Source organism: Oncorhynchus tshawytscha, linkage group LG11, assembly GCF_018296145.1.
Source record: "Oncorhynchus tshawytscha isolate Ot180627B linkage group LG11, Otsh_v2.0, whole genome shotgun sequence".
Taxonomy (NCBI): Eukaryota; Metazoa; Chordata; class Actinopteri; order Salmoniformes; family Salmonidae; genus Oncorhynchus; species Oncorhynchus tshawytscha.
In genome coordinates this window covers 12,140,986-12,159,027 of record NC_056439.1, presented here as the reverse complement: position 1 = coordinate 12,159,027, position 18,042 = coordinate 12,140,986, and the positions used below count along the sequence as shown (strand labels likewise).

Genomic DNA, 18,042 nt, shown 5'->3' with positions numbered 1-18,042 from the left:
TCTAGGCTGTAATCACTGCCAAAGGTGCTTCAACAAAGTACTGAGTAAAGGGTCTGAATACTTACGCAAATGTTATATTTAAAATAAAATAAAAATTAGCTAACATTTCTAAAAACCTGTTTTTGCTTTGTCATCATGAGGTATTGTGTGTAGATTGGTGAGGGGGAAAAACAATTGAATCCATTTTAGAATGGACAAGTAACAAAGTCAAGTAACAAAACGTGGAAAAAGTCAAGGGGCCAGAATGCACTGTACATACAACAGCATATACAGTGCACTTGGAAAGTATTCAGACCCCTTGACTTTTTCCACGTTTTGTTACTTTACAGCAGGTGTCCACATACATTTCTCTTATTTCGATATACCCTTAGTATGTATCTAAATATATGGCTCTGGGAATGGCAATCCAGCTTCCCGCACTTCCCCTGTGAACTTAGACGTCAAATGGCCTCACCTCGTCTGTGATGAGGGCGACGTCGTATCTCTGCAGGGCTGTGAGGGAGATGGTGCAGTAGGCTCCGACCTCCGACTCAGCATATTTGGAAAACAGGGGAATGGCCTCGGGCAGCAGGGAGTTCTTCAGCGCTAGTAGGTACATCTGAACGTCTGACTCCACCTGCGTACTGTCGGGACCTTCCAGAATCATCTTCTTCACCTCAACCACAGTCTGGGTTGTACATGAGACAAACACACAATAAGTCAGCCATTGTATAGTTCCTTTTAAGAAATTGTGACTTTCTTGGTGCATTTCACAACAGGATCATATTTATTTAATTTAACTAGGCAAGTCAGTTAAAAACATATTCTTATTTACAATGACGGCCTACCCCGGCCAAACCCTAACCCGGATGACGCTGGGCCAATTGTGCGCAACCCTATGGGACTCCCAATCACGGACAGTTGTGATACAGCCTGGAATTGAACCAGGGTCTGTAGTGATGCCTCTAGCACAGAGATGCAGTGCCTTAGACCGCTGTGCCACTCAGAGCCCAAATACATCAGAGGGATAATTTCTGTATCTTTTCGAACCATCAGACACAGCTACGTCTCACTATTGTATCACTACTATATTCCAGTCTGGCATTCCAATAGTTGTACTTGGTTCAGTTAAAAAAGTCCAATCAGTATTCTCTTGGTTGAAGATTATTCAATTGCTTAAAAGGGACATTTAAACTAATTTCTACTTCACATTCATCGAGACAATGCCTATGCATAGTTGGTTAAAATTACATGATGCACAACAGATGATGTTATCAGAAACAGTTATCTTCCTCCATCTTTTGAACTATGAAACACACCATTTTCACATATGTTGATGTTGGGGTGGTGCTGGAGATGAATATTAAGTAAACAGAATGTGTGAATCCCTTTAAGAACGAGTTTTGTACATCTCCCCTCATTACAGACATAGGGTCAAACATATTCAATACTCACTGGTAGCTCACAACCCCCTTTCTGACAGAGCTTGTGCACAAGGGCACCCATGATGATCACCACCGACTCTTTGATGTCATTACTGACAATCTTGCCCTTTGAAATGTCCTGAAAAAAACAATGCATGTAATTAAAAATCGCCATATGTTTTATCATACAGTACACACAAATTATTATTTTTTAAATATAAATTGTAATTTTGAAAGTCGTATGTGGAAAATCGAAGAGAAAGAAGCTGCACCACAAATTATTTGTGTACACACTATTGGTCAAAAGCTTTAGAGCACCTATTCATTCAACAAGGGTTCTTCTTTATTTTTACAGTTTTCTACATTGCAGAATAATAGTGACATCAAAACTGAAATAACACATATGGAATCACGTTGCAACCAAAAAGAATTGTTAAACAAATCAAAATATATTTTATATTTGAGATCCTTCAAAATAGCCAGCTTTTGCCTTTGATGACATCTTTGCACACTCATGGCACTCTCAACCAGCTTCGCCTGGAATGCTTTTCCAACAGTTTTGAAGAACTTCCCACATATGCTGAGCACTTGTTGGCTGCTTTTCCTTCACACTGTGGTCCAACTCATCCCAAACCATCTCAATTGGGTTGAGGTCAGGTGATTGTGGAGACCAGCTTATCTGAAGCAGCACTCCATCACTCTCCTTCTTGGTTAAATAGCCCTTACACAGCCCGGAGGTGTGTTGAGTCATTGTCCTGTTGAAAAACAAATGATAGCGCAAACCAGATGGGAAGGCGTATCGCTGCAGATTGTTGTGGTAGCCATGCTGGTTAAGTGTGCCTTGAATTCTAAATAAATCACAGACAGTGTCACCAGCAACGCACCATCACACCTCCTCCGCCATGGTTCATGGTGGGACCTACACGTGCGGAGATCATCCATTGCCCTACTCTGCATCTCACAAAGTAACACGGCGGTTGGAACTACAAATCTCAATTTGGACTCATCAGACCAAAGGACAGATTTCCACCGGTCTAAATGCCCATTTCTTGTGTTTCTTGGCCCAAGCAAGTCTCTTCTTCGTGTCCTTTAGTTGTGGTTTCTTTGAAGCAACTCAACCATGAAGGCCTGATTCACACAGTCTCCTCTGAACAGTTGATGTTGAGATGTGTCTGTTACATGAACTCTGAAGTATTTATTTGGGCTGCAATTTCTGAGGCTGGTAAGGCTAATGAACTTATCCTCTGCAGCAGAGGTAACTCGGACTTCCTTTCCTGTGACGGTCCTCATGAGAGTCAGTTTCATCATAGCGCTGGATGGTTTTTGCGACTGCACTTGAAGACATTTTCAAAGTTCTTTCAATTTTCCGTATTGACTGACTGCAGGCAAGATGGCGTACTGAACACACCGGTGCAAAATCACCTCAAGATAAATTCATAATATTTCAATATTAGTAAGTTAGACCAAATATTAGCACTTCATATATTTGGGGGTAATTACATTGAATCTGGATAATAACAAATACAAGAAGGCTAGAGAAAAGTTGACAAATATTCCAAAAACAAGCAACACTCAAACATGCCTTCTTGAGACTAGTTGGGAACAGCGCAAACTGGCTCTAACCGGAATAGAAAGAGGAGTGGGAGGCAGAGTTGCAAAGAAAAAGCCACATCTCAGATTGGCCAATAAAAATAAAATATTAAGATGGGCAAAAGAACACAGGCAGGCCAGCATCCCGGAGTTGCCTCTTCACTGTTGACATTGAGACTGGTGTTTTGCAGGTACTAAACTCAGCAAAAAAAGAAACATCCTCTCACTGTCAACTGCATTTATTTTCAACAACTGTAAACAAAAGTAACAGTCAGCATCTGGTGTGGCCACCAGCTGCATTAAGTACCACAGTGCATCTCCTCCTCATGGACTGCATCAGATTTGCCAGTTCTTGCTGTGAGATGTTACCCCACTCTTCCACCAAGGCACCTGCAAATTCCCGGACATTTCTGGGGGGGGAATGGCCCCAGCCCTCACCCTCCGATCCAACAGGTCCCAGAAGTGCTCAATGGGATTGCTGGCCATGGCAGAACACTGACATTCCTGTCTTGCAGGAAATCACACACAGAACAAGCAGTTTGGCTGGTGGCATTGTCATGCTGGAGGGTCATGTCAGGATGAGTTTGCAGGAAGGGTACCACATGAGGGAAGAGGATGTCTTCCCTGTAACGCATAGCGTTGAGATTGCCTTCAATGACAACAAGCTCAGTCCGATGATGCTGTGACACACCGCCCCAGACCATGACGGACCCTCCACCTCCAAATTGATCCCGCTCCAGAGGACAGGCCTCGGTGTAACGCTCATTCATTCGATGATAAATACGGATCCGACCATCACCCCTGGTGAGACAAAACCGCGACTCGTCAGTGAAGAACAGTTTTTGCCTGCCCTGTCTGGTCCAGCGATGGTGGGTTTGTGCCCATAGGCAACGTCGTTGCCGGTGATGTCTGGTGAGGACCTGCCTTAAAACGGACCTACAAGCCCTCAGTCCAGCCTCTCTCAGCCTATTGTGGACAGTCTGAGCATTGATGGAGGGAGTGTGCGTTCCTGGTGTAACTCGGGCAGTTGTTGCCATCCTGTACCTGTCCCGCAAGTGTGATGTTCAGATGTAACGATCCTGTGCAGATGTTGCTACACGTGCTCTGCCACTGCGAGGACGATCAGCTGTCCATCCTGTCTCCCTGTGTAGCGCTGTCTTAGGCGTCTCACAGTACGGACATTGCAATATATTGCCCTGGCCACATCCGCTATCCTTATGTCTCCTTGCAGCATGCCTAAGGCACGTTCACGCAGATGAGCAGGGATACTCTTTAGTGTCCTAAGTTTTCATAACTGTGACCTTAATTGCCTACTGTCTGTAAGCTGATAGTGTCTTAACAACCGTTCGATAGGTGCATGTTCATTAATTATTTATGGTTCATTGAACAAGCATGAGAAAGTGTTTAAGCCCTTCACAATGAAGATCTGTAAAGTTATATGGATGTTACAAATTATCTTTGAAAGACAGGGTCCTGAAAAAGGGACGTTTCTTTTTTTGCTGAGTTTATTTAATGAACCTGCCAGTTGAGGACTTGTTTGTTTCTCAAACTAGACACTAATGTACTTGTCCTCTTGCTCAGTTGTGCACCAGGGCCTCCCACACCTCTTTCTATTCTGGTTAGAGCCAGTTTGCACTCTTCTGTGGAGTTGTACCAGATCTTCAATTTTTTGGGCAATTTCTCACATGGAATAGCATTCATTTCTCAGAACATGAATAGACTGATGAGTTTCAGAAGAAAGTGCTTTGTTTCTGGCCATTTTGAGCTTGTAATCAAACCCACAAATGCTGATGCTCCAGATACTCAACTTGTCTAAAGGCCAGTTTTATTGCTTCTTTAAATCAGAATAACAGTTTTCAACTGTGCTAACTTAATGCAAAAGGGTTTTCAAAATGATCAATTAGCCTTTTAAAGTGATAATCTTGGATTAGCTAACACAACGTGCCATTGGAACACAGGAGTAATGGTTGCTCATAATTGGCCTCTGTACACCTATGTAGATATAACAATAATTCATAATTAATTAATTAATGAATTAATGGTTACAGGAAACTCAATCAACAATTTTAGATGAAGGTGAGTAGAAAATGGACTGTGGGTGAAAAATACTTCTCCCATGGGCAAAGAAACTCAAAAGGGATGATGATATTAGCAGTAATTTTGATCCGAATGTGCAAATTGTCCAAACAGATCCACAAGGTAGATGGATGATTTTAAATATGTTGTTATTGGACCATAAACAGATATGGCTCATTAACCTTTACGGACCAAATAGTGATGATCCACGCTTCTTTGAAAATATATATATAATAAAGTATCAACCCTGCAAGCAATACAATATTATCATGGTGGGTGATTATAATACGGTTTTAAATACCTCAATGGACCTTAAGGAAATCACACTATCACCCTCATGCTCTTAAGGAAATCACAAATATCATGGATATATTGGAACTAGTGGATATATGGAGGCTTAAATATCCTGACCTAGTGAGATATACATGGCGGAGGCTTAATCAAGCTAGTCGTCTTGACTTTTCTTATGTCAGTCTTGTTGGCACCGAAAGTGGAAAAAAAAAAGTGTTGATAGGGGACAGAATGCGGTCGGACCATCAGATAATTGGCATATATATATATATATATATAGAGTGATATATAGATATATATATATATATATATATATAGAGTGATATATAGATATATATATAAATATATAACTCTAACGGAATTTCCATGTTGGCGAGGATATTGGAAATTTAATCAATCATATTGGATGATAACTTGTTTTTAATTAGGACAGAGGAATATATAACTGCTTGTTTCGGGCATAACATAGGTACAGCAAATCCGCTTATTGTACAGGACACTTAAATGTGCCTTTAGAGGTCATGCAATTCAGTACTCATCTCTAAAACAAAAGCAATTTAGATCAAAAGAGTCCATATTAACAAAGGAAACTGAAGGACTAACAGTACAGTTAGATAGCAATAAAACCTGTACTATAGAGGCACAGAATAAGTTAGAGGAAAAACAAAAAGAAATGGAGGAACTTATTCAAGAAAGATCCAGTGTAATATATTATATTAATAAAGCAAACTGGATGGAAAATGGGGGGAAAATTTCACCAAATGATTAAACAATCTTCAACATAGAAAGGCTACAAAAAAATAGTTTTATGAAACTTGTTGCAAATGACAGAGTCACCTATGATTCACCAAATTATATTTGAAAGAGGAAGCAAAGTACGTTAAGGATATGTTTTCGTTTCAGTCTCCTCCATCTCCTCTAACCGGAGCTAATTGTATGGATGTTTGCCCTGATGAGCATAAGGGTACTTAACAGATAGGTAAAAAACTAAGTAATTCAATGATTTTCACTGGGAGCAGAGCATTGGGGGAGGGGTCTAGTGTTGTGTTGCGGTGCCTGTCAGAAGTCACAATGACATATCTGTCTAACCAACTGAAAACGTTGAACAGACTTTTACAGAATAATTTCTCCCCATCCCGCTGTGTAGGACATGCATTTAATTCATTTTGGTTTGTAGAGTTTAAGCAAGTGGCAGCCATTGTCCACTCACCACCAAAGCCTGGAGCATTCTTTCGTTGGGGTGCGAGGAGAAGCCGCAGGCGTACAGGAACCTTTCCTGCAGAACCAGGCCTTTGGGGTCGGCAAAGTTGAGGAACTGCAGCATGGCGTCCAGGGAGGCGGGCGTCTGGGACGAGGTCACGGCGTCCACCACCTGGGGTCTGCAGACCCCGACAGAGTTGGAGAGAGGCAGTGAGTCAGAAGTCTAAAATGTCGCAATATTCCCTATATAGTTAACTATGTGGCTCTGGCCAAAAGACCCACAGGGCGAGAGACAGACAGCAAGGAAATGGAGTGACGAGTCACTACATCTCATAAGAAAGCATCACAGCCTGAGAGAGAGAAAAAGACAAACATACATTAAAAAAAGGAGAAAACAAGAGATTGAGGAGAGCGATAGAAGTGAAAAGAGAGAAGGAGTGAAATGGGAAAGACAAAAAGAGAAAAAAGAGGAGTGTGAGAGAAAGAGGCAGACAAAGAGAAAGGGAGAGAGAGAGAGGTGGGTAAAGTGCTAGGCCTTTACAGGGCAGTCTTGGTGGAGCTCTTCAGCACTTGGAGGATCTCGTCCTTGGAGGCTTTCCTTATGCTCTGGATGAGAGCCAGGAAGCGTCGGGGAGCGATGGCCTTTGACAAGCTATCTGGTTCAAACTGCTTCTGGACCTCTTGCCAGTGCTCAAACAGCTAGCGGGATGAGCAGAGAAGAGGAAAAGAAAGGGAAAAAAATGCTAATTTCTTAATTACATGTTTGGTCAGCAAGGACATGCATCGATAGTGTGGTATAGCGTTGGTAAATTCAGACTTCACAAGGGCTTTTCACACTATTGTAACACCCTGTACTGTGTTGGATCTGATTATTTAATTCTAGCACCATTCCAGCAATCAACCAGGCCAGCATAGTAGTTTTCCTCTGCCCTTTTTAATTATTCTATAGCAAAGTCATTTTTGAAGCAATTCAGTTTGGGAGTCAATACCGTCAATGTAAAAGCTGAATTGAAGATTATATTGAAGGTTATATTGGAATCTTTCAGAGGAAAAAGTCAGTGTCCAAGGTTGAAAACGACGTGAAGCACTTTATTGTTTCTCACAACCACTCACCGATTGACAGCCCTTGCATTGGGATTTGACCTTCTCAGCTGTCACACCAACCGCATACAATTTCTCATCAAGTGATTTGACAACACTGGCGACATTCTTCCCCGCCACCTCAAATGGCCCAGTCTCAATTGTTACCAGCGTCAAGTTTTGCCTGAGGACAACATAAATTTAAAAAACAATCCGTTTCTGTTCCTTGCAATTGATGCTCTCAGAAAGCCTACTCAAATCAAAGAACATTACTTTTACAGTGAAAGAACACGTGTTGGATTAATGTAGTAAACAAAAAGAAGAAATACAACTATTGCCTCAATGTTTACAGCAGAATTTCACCATTAAAATTCCATTTGACTCCCTTGTGTCATATTTTTCTTAAAGCCGCATTGTTGGTTAAGGGCTTGTAAGTAAGCATTCCTGTTGTATTTGGCGCATGTGACAAATAAAATTTGATTTGTGTCACACCTTACCTGGACACTATTTTAGCGGCGGTGGTGCGGCGTGCGTTGACTGCTAAGATGTGAGTCTCCTTGGCTGTGGCTGACTTAATGAAGCCATCCTCCAGGGTGAAAACAGTGACAGAGCTGGACTCCCCACTCACGCCAAGGACCTGAATGTAGGTGGTGAAGCCAGTCTCTGCGGTCTTGCAGGTCTCCAAAGCCTTGGTCCTTGTCACCTGGCCTTGGGCAGCCTTGTACTCTACCGTACACCTCCCTGACACATCATTCTGTTCCCAGAAAGATCAGTCAGCCAACCAAAAGTACTCGCACAGAAAACCATAGAAAAACAATTAAGCATTTGTTCGAATGATTTACATTGAGAATTCATTGCAAACTTACAACTGTGTTTATGGTAAAATATTATTTTAAAGTGCATTATTTTTTTATGACATGACACCTGCTCATTCAAGGGTTTTTCTTATTTTTACATTTTAGAATAATAGTAAAGACATCAAAACTATGAAATAACACATGGAATCATGGAGTAACCAAAAGTGTTAAACAAATCAAAATACATTTTAAATTTGAGATTCTTCAAATATCAAGGCAAAGGGTGGCTGACAGCTTTGCACACTCATGGTATTCTCTCAACCAGCTTCACCTGGAATGCTTTTCCAACAGGAGTTCAAACATATGCAGAGCACTTGTTGGCTGCTTTTCCTTCACTCTGCGGTTCAACTCATCCCAAACCATCTCAATTGGGTTGAGGTCAGGTGATTGTGGAGGCCAGGTCATCTGAAGCAGCACTCCATCACTCTCCTTCTTGGTTAAATAGCCCTTACACAGCCCGGAGGTCTGTTGGGTCATTGTCCTGTTTAAATACAAATGATAGAGCAAACCAAATAGGATGGCGTATCGCTGCAGAATGCTGTGGCAGCCATGCTGGTTAAGTGTGCTTTGAATTCTAAATAAATCACAGACAGTGTCACCAGCAACGCACCTCTACACCATCACACTTCCTCCTCCATGCTTCACGGTGGGAAATACAGATGCGGAGATCATCCGATCACCAGCAACGCGTCTCACAAAGTTTGGAACTCAAAATCTAAAATTTGGACTCATCAGATGAAAGGACACATTTCTACCTGGCTAATGTCAGGTGGGGTGATTACCTCATGAAGCTGCTTGAGAGAATGCCATGAGCGTTCAAAGCTGTCTTCAAGGCAAAGGGTGGCTATTTGAAGAATCTCAAATATATTTAGATTTGTTTAATACTTTTTTGGTTACTACATGATTATGTGTGTAATTTCATAGTTTTGATGTCTTCACTATTATTCTACAATGTATAAAATAGTAAAAATAAAGAAAAACCCTTGTTGAATGAGTAGGTGCTCTAAAACTTTTGACCAGTAGAGTGTTTGTATATATTTTTTTACTATTTTTTTACTATTTTTTTATTTACTACTATAGAACCAATTTGGTACACGGCGGTGGTTACCAATTGAGTTAGTTAAAAGTGTACCAAAAGTACTCATTGTTACCACATCATCTCTTAGTAAGTGCCTGCTAAAATAGGACTGCAAATTAAATGTTTCCACAATTTCCTGTCACTGTATATGCATTGGGTCTCATTTACCTCTATGACCTTCCCAGATCTGGATTGCACCTGCAGCAAGCTAGCCACACCCCTTTTCAAGTTCTTAATGGAAGCAGGCTCTGCCTTATAGCAGTAAAAGCTGCTCACCTGAAACAGAGGCATGGAACAACAAACAAGTCAATATGATACGAAACAGTGCACTAGAGTCAAGTGACAGAACAGCGAAATTAGCAGTACTTCTCTCCGATTAATATTATCAAAGTGCCTCAGATAATGATGAGATGTCAACAAATCGAAAAGCGTCTGACTGTGAAATGCATCTTGAGGGAGTTCCTTTTCTCTTGGCAAGGTATGTGGCACACCCTGATCTGTTTCAGCTGTCTATGTACTTGTCTCCATCCCCCTCCAGGTGTCACCCATCTTCCTCATTATCCTGTGTATTTATACCTTTGTTCTCTGTTGCCAATTCATTTTGTTTTGTGAAACCTAGCAGCCCTGTTCCTGCTTTCTAGTCCGTCCCAGTTTTGACCATTCTGCCTGCCCTGACCCGGAGTCTGCCTGCTGTTCTATACCTTGGGGCAGTAGCGTGGCCTAGTGGTTAGAGCGCTGGACACGGCCAAAAGGTTGCAAGAACAAATCCACCGAGCTGACAAGGTACAAATCTGTCATTCTGCCCCTGAACAAGGCAGTTAACCCACTGTTCCTATGCCATCATTGAAAATAAGAATTTGTTCTTAACCGACTTGCCCCACGTCACTGGATTATTGACCCCTGCCTGCCCTGACCCCCTTGTACCCTCTCTGGATTTACTGACCTGTTGTTTGCCTGCCCCTGTACTAGAAATAAAATGTTTGTTTCTTTGACACGGTCTGCATCTGGGTCTTACCTGAAACCTGACAGTATGGCCATGGCGTGGCACAGGGGCCAATAAGAGTCACTTTCTTGGCAAGGAATGCCCATGGCAACACATTCTGCAGTTAGACACTATCAAACTAATGTCTTATTCACCTTCACAGCGTATTCCACTCAACTCAGGGCATCACACTGTAAAATCACACTGGGGTTTAGATTAAACCACTAGATTTATTAGGTTTTAGTTTTATTTGTTGAAGACAATCATTCTTCAACCTTATTTTGTCCATACTCAGCCATTATCAACTCAGAGAGATAGAAAGCTTCATTTGAAAAACCATGTCTAACATTGCAGAGACTACAGCATAAAAAGTCCAATACAATACAAAAGTACAAAGGTTGCAGACAATAAATCACATTGTAGTAAAAACAGTCACCATAAGGTCACTATTATCACAAAAGTTTCAAAATCATGTCACTCATTATCTTACACTCACTGGCCAGTTTATTAGGTACACAACCCTGTTCATGAAAATGGATCGCTCCTACAGACAGTGAGTCACATGGCAGTGGCTTGTAATTTAAAGCAGGCAGAAAGGCATCAAGGCAATCAGTTACTGTTCGATTGAACGTTAGAATGGGTAACACAAGTGACCTAAACAACTTTGAGCATGGTATCCTGGGTTTTTCCACGCACGACTGTGTCTAAGGTTTACCGATAATGGTGTGACAAACAAAAACATCCAGTCAACGGCCGTCCTGTGGGCGAAAACAGCTGTTGATGAGAGAGGTCCAAGGAGAATGGCAAGAATCATGCAGGCTAGCAGGTGTTCAATCTGCATCAACTGCGTGATGCCATCACGTCAGCATGGACCAACATCCCTGTGGAACATTCCTGTTGAACGCAAAGGGGCGTCCGACCCGGTAGTAGATGGGTGTATTATAGTTCGTAATACTATGAGATACATTTAGTTTCAATATATACAGTCCCGTGCTAAATTCGCAATATTTTCATAACAGATTTAGCTGATCACAATGCATTCAACAGGACATTCACTGATCAACTGGTTCACCTATTCACCTCACCCTGTCTGTGTCATCCAGGAACGGCACCCCTTTGCCACGCTGATGCCCCCACACTTCTCTCGTGAGATCTGATAACCGGCCGGCCAGCAATCTGAAGGATTGACCCTTGCCCTGCACTCACCATCTGTCTGGTATTTCCCCTTCCAGCGTCACCACACCAACACATTGCCTATTACGGTTCCATTAATAGTCCCCAGCAATACAAATGTCATCAATGATGCTCCAGAAATGACTCCCATACTAGACTTAGTATTTTTTTTGTCATAAAATTGATGGTTGATATAAATGTACAATTGCACAATACTTTTATGACTATTGACCTATGAAGATATAACAGCAATAGTACTACAATGATAGAAAAATAGCTATTTGTAGTATATTTAGTATACTTCTGGTAACAATTAAACATCCTACAACATCTACCTATGGCAGATAATCTCCACTACAGTATACCCAAAGCACATTCATGTTCCTAGTAACTGCCTTAAGTTAAAGCAATCATTTTGCATTATGCATCAATAAAAACATACAGTAACACTTTACTTAGCTGCAAGTATAATGCATGATGATGCAGTAATTATTTGTAAGACCTGTTATGAGTTTGAATGGGCCCCTTAATAATGTCTTACAATAGAAACAAACCAACATCCACAGCTCTTACCTTTCCGTTTTTCAGGTGCACCATGAACGGCCTTTCCAGTGCTGCCAGCTTATTCTCTCCGAGAAGGCTTTGCGTTGTGGCGCCCTGGAATATGTTCTTCTTGGCTGAGCGTTGGGCCACACTTTTTATCTTCACGTTTGAGATCTGCAGATGGGAATGGAGGAGCTTGTTAGATGATTAGGACATTTCAAGCAGCTCAATATCAATATTCTCCATAGAATACAACCAGAGTGGAAGTTGTAGACATTGAATTATTTCAAATACTATTTGAACCTATTCAAAAACCATCAGTGTTTGGTTTAGCCTGTCTGGAATTCCAGGCAGGCATGTTGGCACTTTTGAGATGACTGCTTTTGGGCCAGGCACACACAATTAAGCACAACTTAAGTAGTTAACAGAATTCAAATACTATTTGAACCCAGGCCTTTTTAAATACAATTTTTGTTTAACTCCCTGAGGGCCCTGTCTAAGAATTTAAGTACTATTTTTACACAATCAGACCATGCTTATTTTTCTATTCTTTCCAAATACAGGAGACATTAAGAACCTCTTCCCCAGGATCATATCAATATGTGGTTGAGTTTCCTTTCACATTGTAAAGACAGCATACACACGATAGCATACACACGTACACATGGATTTTGTACTGTATATGTGGTAGTGGTGGAGCAGGGGCCTGAGGGCACACAATCTGAATGTATGGTAATGTTTTTAAAATTGTATAAACTGCCTTAATTTTGGAAGAGCAGCAGCTACTGGGGATCCATAATAAATATAAATACACAATATTTTGCATGCATATACTCCAACATGTATCCTCCCAAAACAAGAGTTTTTTATTTAATATCCCAGGGAAACATGTAACCAGGTTTGACAAAAACTGTCTCTCAGTCTGTCCCTGAATGAATCCTAAATCAACCCCTAACCCCTACTCACTGCATTTGTATAGATCTGAAAAGACTGGATAGGTCTAAGCGATATGGCAAAAATTCCAACTAGGCTATCATATGGAGAGGTAGGGTTATTGCCATAAAACAGTTACACCTATCCAATCCTCTCAGACCTACACAAGAGCATAGGGTCTAGGGGCTGGGGTTCTAGGGGCTGGGGGTTTGGGATTCAGGTACATCCAGCCAACACACATTTACATTTGAGTCAATTAGCAGACATTCTTATCCAGAGCGACTTACAGTTAGTGCATTCATCTTAAGATAGCTAGGTGGGACGACCACATATTACAGCCATAGCTACATTTATTGAGGAAAAATGTACTTACTATCGGCAAAGTCAGGGTGAGGAGGTGGTGCTTTGGGATTACTTACCACCAGTTGGATGAGCTGGTCGTCCTTGCTGCTGGGGTCTCTCCACACTAAGTTGACATCCACGTCACTGGAGATCCTATAGCCGACACTGCCATCCTTTGACCCCTTGGCCCGGTCCACCAGCACCTCGGTGGTGTAGCTGAATTTGTACAACTGGTCATTGTTCAGCCTGGGTCCAGCAGCACCAGCACCTGAAACAAGAGGGGGCATGCAGGAATCGCAGAGTGAGATCAAACGTTACAGTGATGAGTGACTTAGAGCAGGGGTTCTCAAATCAGTTCTCTTGCTGAGCCCCGCTAGGCCTTTTCAAACTGCATTCTCTTAGCCCAGGGCTATCTTTAACCCTGGGTTGAAATTAGACCCGGGCCAGTTTTATGTCCTTTTACACAAGCATTTGTTAACCCTGGCTAATTGGAACCAACTGTCACTTTTCTGGAGTAAAATATTCCTGTGTCACTTTTCTGGAGTCAATTGGGTGACAACCAAGGGTGTTTGCACTGGGCTACATGCAGTTTGAACATGGCTACTGAGACCCTGACAACTCACGGAGGACCCCAAATGGTTGGGATTCACTTAGACCCATGTTTCTCTATATAAATATCAAGGTCTTTCATCAGAACAATGTCAACAAGCTGGTTAACACCAAATGGCCCTCACTGCCGAGTGAGATGTCTGTAAAACATCTCCTAAACAAAATAGTTGGTATATACCATTAAGCAGTGATTGAATTAAGGTATTTCCCTCAAATCATCTGCTTTACGGCAGTCAAATACTTCCCCTTTGTATGTCAGTCAATCATAACAAAAAGGTTTGAGTTCAGATTGGATTCATTTATTACTCTGTTAGATTTGTAATGTTTTGGCTAGACAACAATTAATAGTTTAACCATTACACACATTACCTGGTCCCCTGGCTAATTGCTACTGGTTCGACAGAGAAAGATCAGGCAGGTGGATGAGACTGACACTTGTAAAACCATGTGTAGCTTTATGCAAAATACTTCCAAACATCTTATCCTCTGTAACAGATGATTTAAAAACAGACAGTAATATTTATACATTCATACTGTCAGGCATCCTGGATTCAGAAGGTGAGCCCTTCATCGCAGTCCAATTGCAACTTGTAATAATGTGTCATTAATACGAGAACCCTTGTAAGCTAAACCTACTATGGTCTACGTTTCTGATGGACACAATCAACACAGGAGACAGAACGTTGTGGGTGGACTATTAAAGTCCTTGATTGCTCCAATACAGTGTAGCATTACAAAATAATTGACATTAGGCCATGAGTCAAGACTGACGTGTCACTTTCGGGTTGCATCACCAATCACAAAGTGCTGAATCAAACATACAAAATCTGCCACAGACAGCTGTATTCAACCATTTTGTCAACTGCCTTAGCTTCTACTGACCAAGTTGAACAGGAAATCATTTCATTCATATCACCTATGATTAATAGAATTGTCACCCAAAAAACAACTTTACCACCAGCGACAGTAATATCCACAATATCTACCCTGCAGGTTGCCTAAATGTTCAGGGGAGTAATTACTATTGGTAGTGTACTTTGTTACTATTTTTTATTTAACTAGGCAAGTCAGTTAAGAACAAATTCTTATTTACAAGGATTGCCAACCCTAACGACGCTGGGCTAATTGGGCACTGCCCTATGGGACTCCCAATCACGGCCGGGTGTGATACAGCCTGGAATCAAACCAGAGTGTATAGTGACGCCGCTATCACTGAGATGCAGTGCATTAGACCGCTGTACCACTCGGGAGCCCACCTTACATCACCAGGAAAGTATTTGACTGTTGAATTTAGGAACAAACATGTGCTATGAAATTATGAATCTCCAGTGAAAGGGATTTGTTGGTTGTTGCAAGACCATTCAAAAGGTTGACAGAAGTTCCAAGGTCACGGACTGTAAGCATAGAACCCAACTGCTAACATACTCTAAGCAAATCACACACCAACACAATATACAATAACATATTCATCACACATATCCGTACATGGAAAAAATAATAATAATAACTCACCTCTAGTAGAAGCAGAAAATGAAGATGTTATGCAGAGCAAAAGCACAAAGAGAGCTAACATTTTGAAATCTATTAGGAGCAAGAAGGTGGCCGCAGGTAAAAGTTGACTGGATCGGCGCTCACAGGCCAGAAAGAAAGGCTCGGCTACCCGAAACTATTCGAATTATGGTCATCCGCGTGGAGGGCAGAATCCAAACTCCACGCTCAAGTACTAAGTACGAGGTAAAGAGCAAATCATTAACTTGTAGAGCTGAGATTTGACAATCCCTTCGCAATGCCCACTGTTGGCGGGAGATGATACTTTGTACGCGAGCAGTTCATTTATGTTACGACATACCTAATGGTCATTACGATCAATCGGATGAGAAGAGGACGATAGCCTTATCAACAGCGCATGCACAAGTGCGAATTGACATCGAGGTTTCGTCCTCAAGTAGTAGCCTATCATGATAAAAATCAGTGAGACAATTACATATAGGATAAAACAGTAACGTTAGTTTCACAGCTGTAGCGATACTGCCGAATTCTGCCCAACTTTCAGCAACAAGTTCAAAACAATAAAATACTTTTAACATTTTCAACGTACGACTAAAAGGTTGAAAACAATGGTGACATTTACCCCTCGGTAGTGAGACGACGTCATTTTGAGATTGAACCTTTCACCTAATTTAGCAAAAAACACTGACATTGTTGCACACACCGTTAAAGGAAACGGAATATATACGTCACTCTATAACAGACAGCATATGAGCCAATGGTAGGTGCTTGGCGTTCTGCCGTGTTTGTGTGGAGGAATTTGTAAGCACCGATTTGAGGTCAGTTTTGCGTTTCCCACTCTAATGGTAAGGATGGATGTGGGGATATGTGGGAGGGGACGCTGACTAATCCTTGACCTGTGACCCCTATCTGCATCAAAGACAAAATTGATCTGGGTTTACATTATGGATGATTCTTATCTTTGACTACACTGCAAGGGAAAGGGAAATAACAGTTCTAGAATTTATCAAGCAGTGAAGTAATTTCCTTGACATTGAAGTCGTTTTTTTCTCATAGTCTTTATTGGAGAATCCTATTTATATACACTTCAGTTCAAAGGTTTGGGGTCATTTAGAAATGTCCTTGTTTTTGAAAGAAAAGCACATTTTCTGTCCATTAAAATAACATCAAATTGATCAGAAATACAGTGTAGACATTGTTAATGTTGTAAATGACTATTGTGGCTGGAAACGGCTGATTTATTTTATGGAATATCTACAAAGGCGTACACAGGCCCATTATCAGCAACCATCACTCCTGTGTTCCAAGGCACGTTGTGTTAGCTAATTCAAATGTATCAATTTAAAAGACTAATTGATCATTACAAAACCCTTTTGCAATTATGTTAGTGTAACAGTATAGACTTTAAGTCCGGGCGCGAACCAGGGACGCTCTGCACACGTCAACAGTCACCCTCAAAGCATCGTTACCCCTTGCAGAGCAAGGGGAACCACTACTTCAAGGTCTCAGAGCGAGTGACGTAGAAAGAGTAGTGGGAAGCCCCGGTGCACAACTGAGCAAGAGAACAAGTACATTAGAGTGTCTAGTTTGAGAAACAGATGCTTCACAAGTCCTCAACTGGCAGATTCATTACATAGTACCCGCAAAACACCAGTCTCAAAATCAACAGTGAAGAGGCGACTCCGGGATGCTGGCCTTCTAGGCAGAGTTCCTCTGTCCAGTGTCTGTGTTCTTTTGTCCATCTTAATCTTTTCTTTTTATTGGCCAGTCTGAGATATGTCTTTTTCTTTGCAACTCAGCCTAGAAGGCCAGCATCCCCGGAGTCGCCTCTTCACTGTTGACGTTGAGACTGTTGTTTTGCGGGTACTATTTAATGAAGATGCCAGTTGAGGACTTGTGAAGCATCTGTTTCTCAAACAAGACACTCTAATGTACTTGTTCTCTTGCTCAGTTGTGCACCGGGGCCTCCCACTCCTCTTTCTATTCTGGTTAGAGCCAGTTTGCGCTGTTCTGTGAAGGGAGTAGTACACAGTCTATTGTATTCATTAATAAGCATTCATTGATTCACTTTATTTTTTCATGCATTCGGGCCCTCGGAGTGTGGTGTCAGGAAAACAACCTCACACTCAACGTCAACAAAACTAAGGAGATGATTGTGGACTTCAGGAAACAGCAGAGGGAACACCCCCTATCCACATCGATGGAACAGTAGTGGAGAGGGTAGCAAGTTTTAAGTTCCTCGGCATACACATCACAGACAAACTGAATTGGTCCACTCACACAGACAGCATCGTGAGGAAGGCGCAGCAGCGCCTCTTCAACCTCAGGAGGCTGAAGAAATTCGGCTTGTCACCAAAAGCACTCACAAACTTCTAC

At 41.7% G+C, this 18,042-nt stretch overlaps 1 protein-coding gene across 1 annotated transcript in view; it reads right to left on the bottom strand.

Annotated features, from left to right (window-relative positions):
* LOC112261435 (microsomal triglyceride transfer protein) overlaps positions 1-16,277 on the bottom strand; it is a 38,560-nt gene extending 22,283 nt beyond the window's left edge. Inside the window, exons 1-10 of the mRNA XM_024436754.2 lie at positions 15,670-16,277; positions 13,626-13,816; positions 12,304-12,447; positions 9,744-9,851; positions 8,138-8,394; positions 7,674-7,824; positions 7,102-7,259; positions 6,571-6,739; positions 1,435-1,542; positions 455-667 (exon numbers count right to left, since the gene is read on the bottom strand). Of these exons, the coding sequence (XP_024292522.1) occupies positions 455-667; positions 1,435-1,542; positions 6,571-6,739; positions 7,102-7,259; positions 7,674-7,824; positions 8,138-8,394; positions 9,744-9,851; positions 12,304-12,447; positions 13,626-13,816; positions 15,670-15,730 (1,560 nt within the window). The 5' untranslated portion in view covers positions 15,731-16,277. The remainder of the gene's footprint in view (positions 1-454; positions 668-1,434; positions 1,543-6,570; positions 6,740-7,101; positions 7,260-7,673; positions 7,825-8,137; positions 8,395-9,743; positions 9,852-12,303; positions 12,448-13,625; positions 13,817-15,669) is intronic.
* Positions 16,278-18,042: the final 1,765 nt, after the last annotated feature.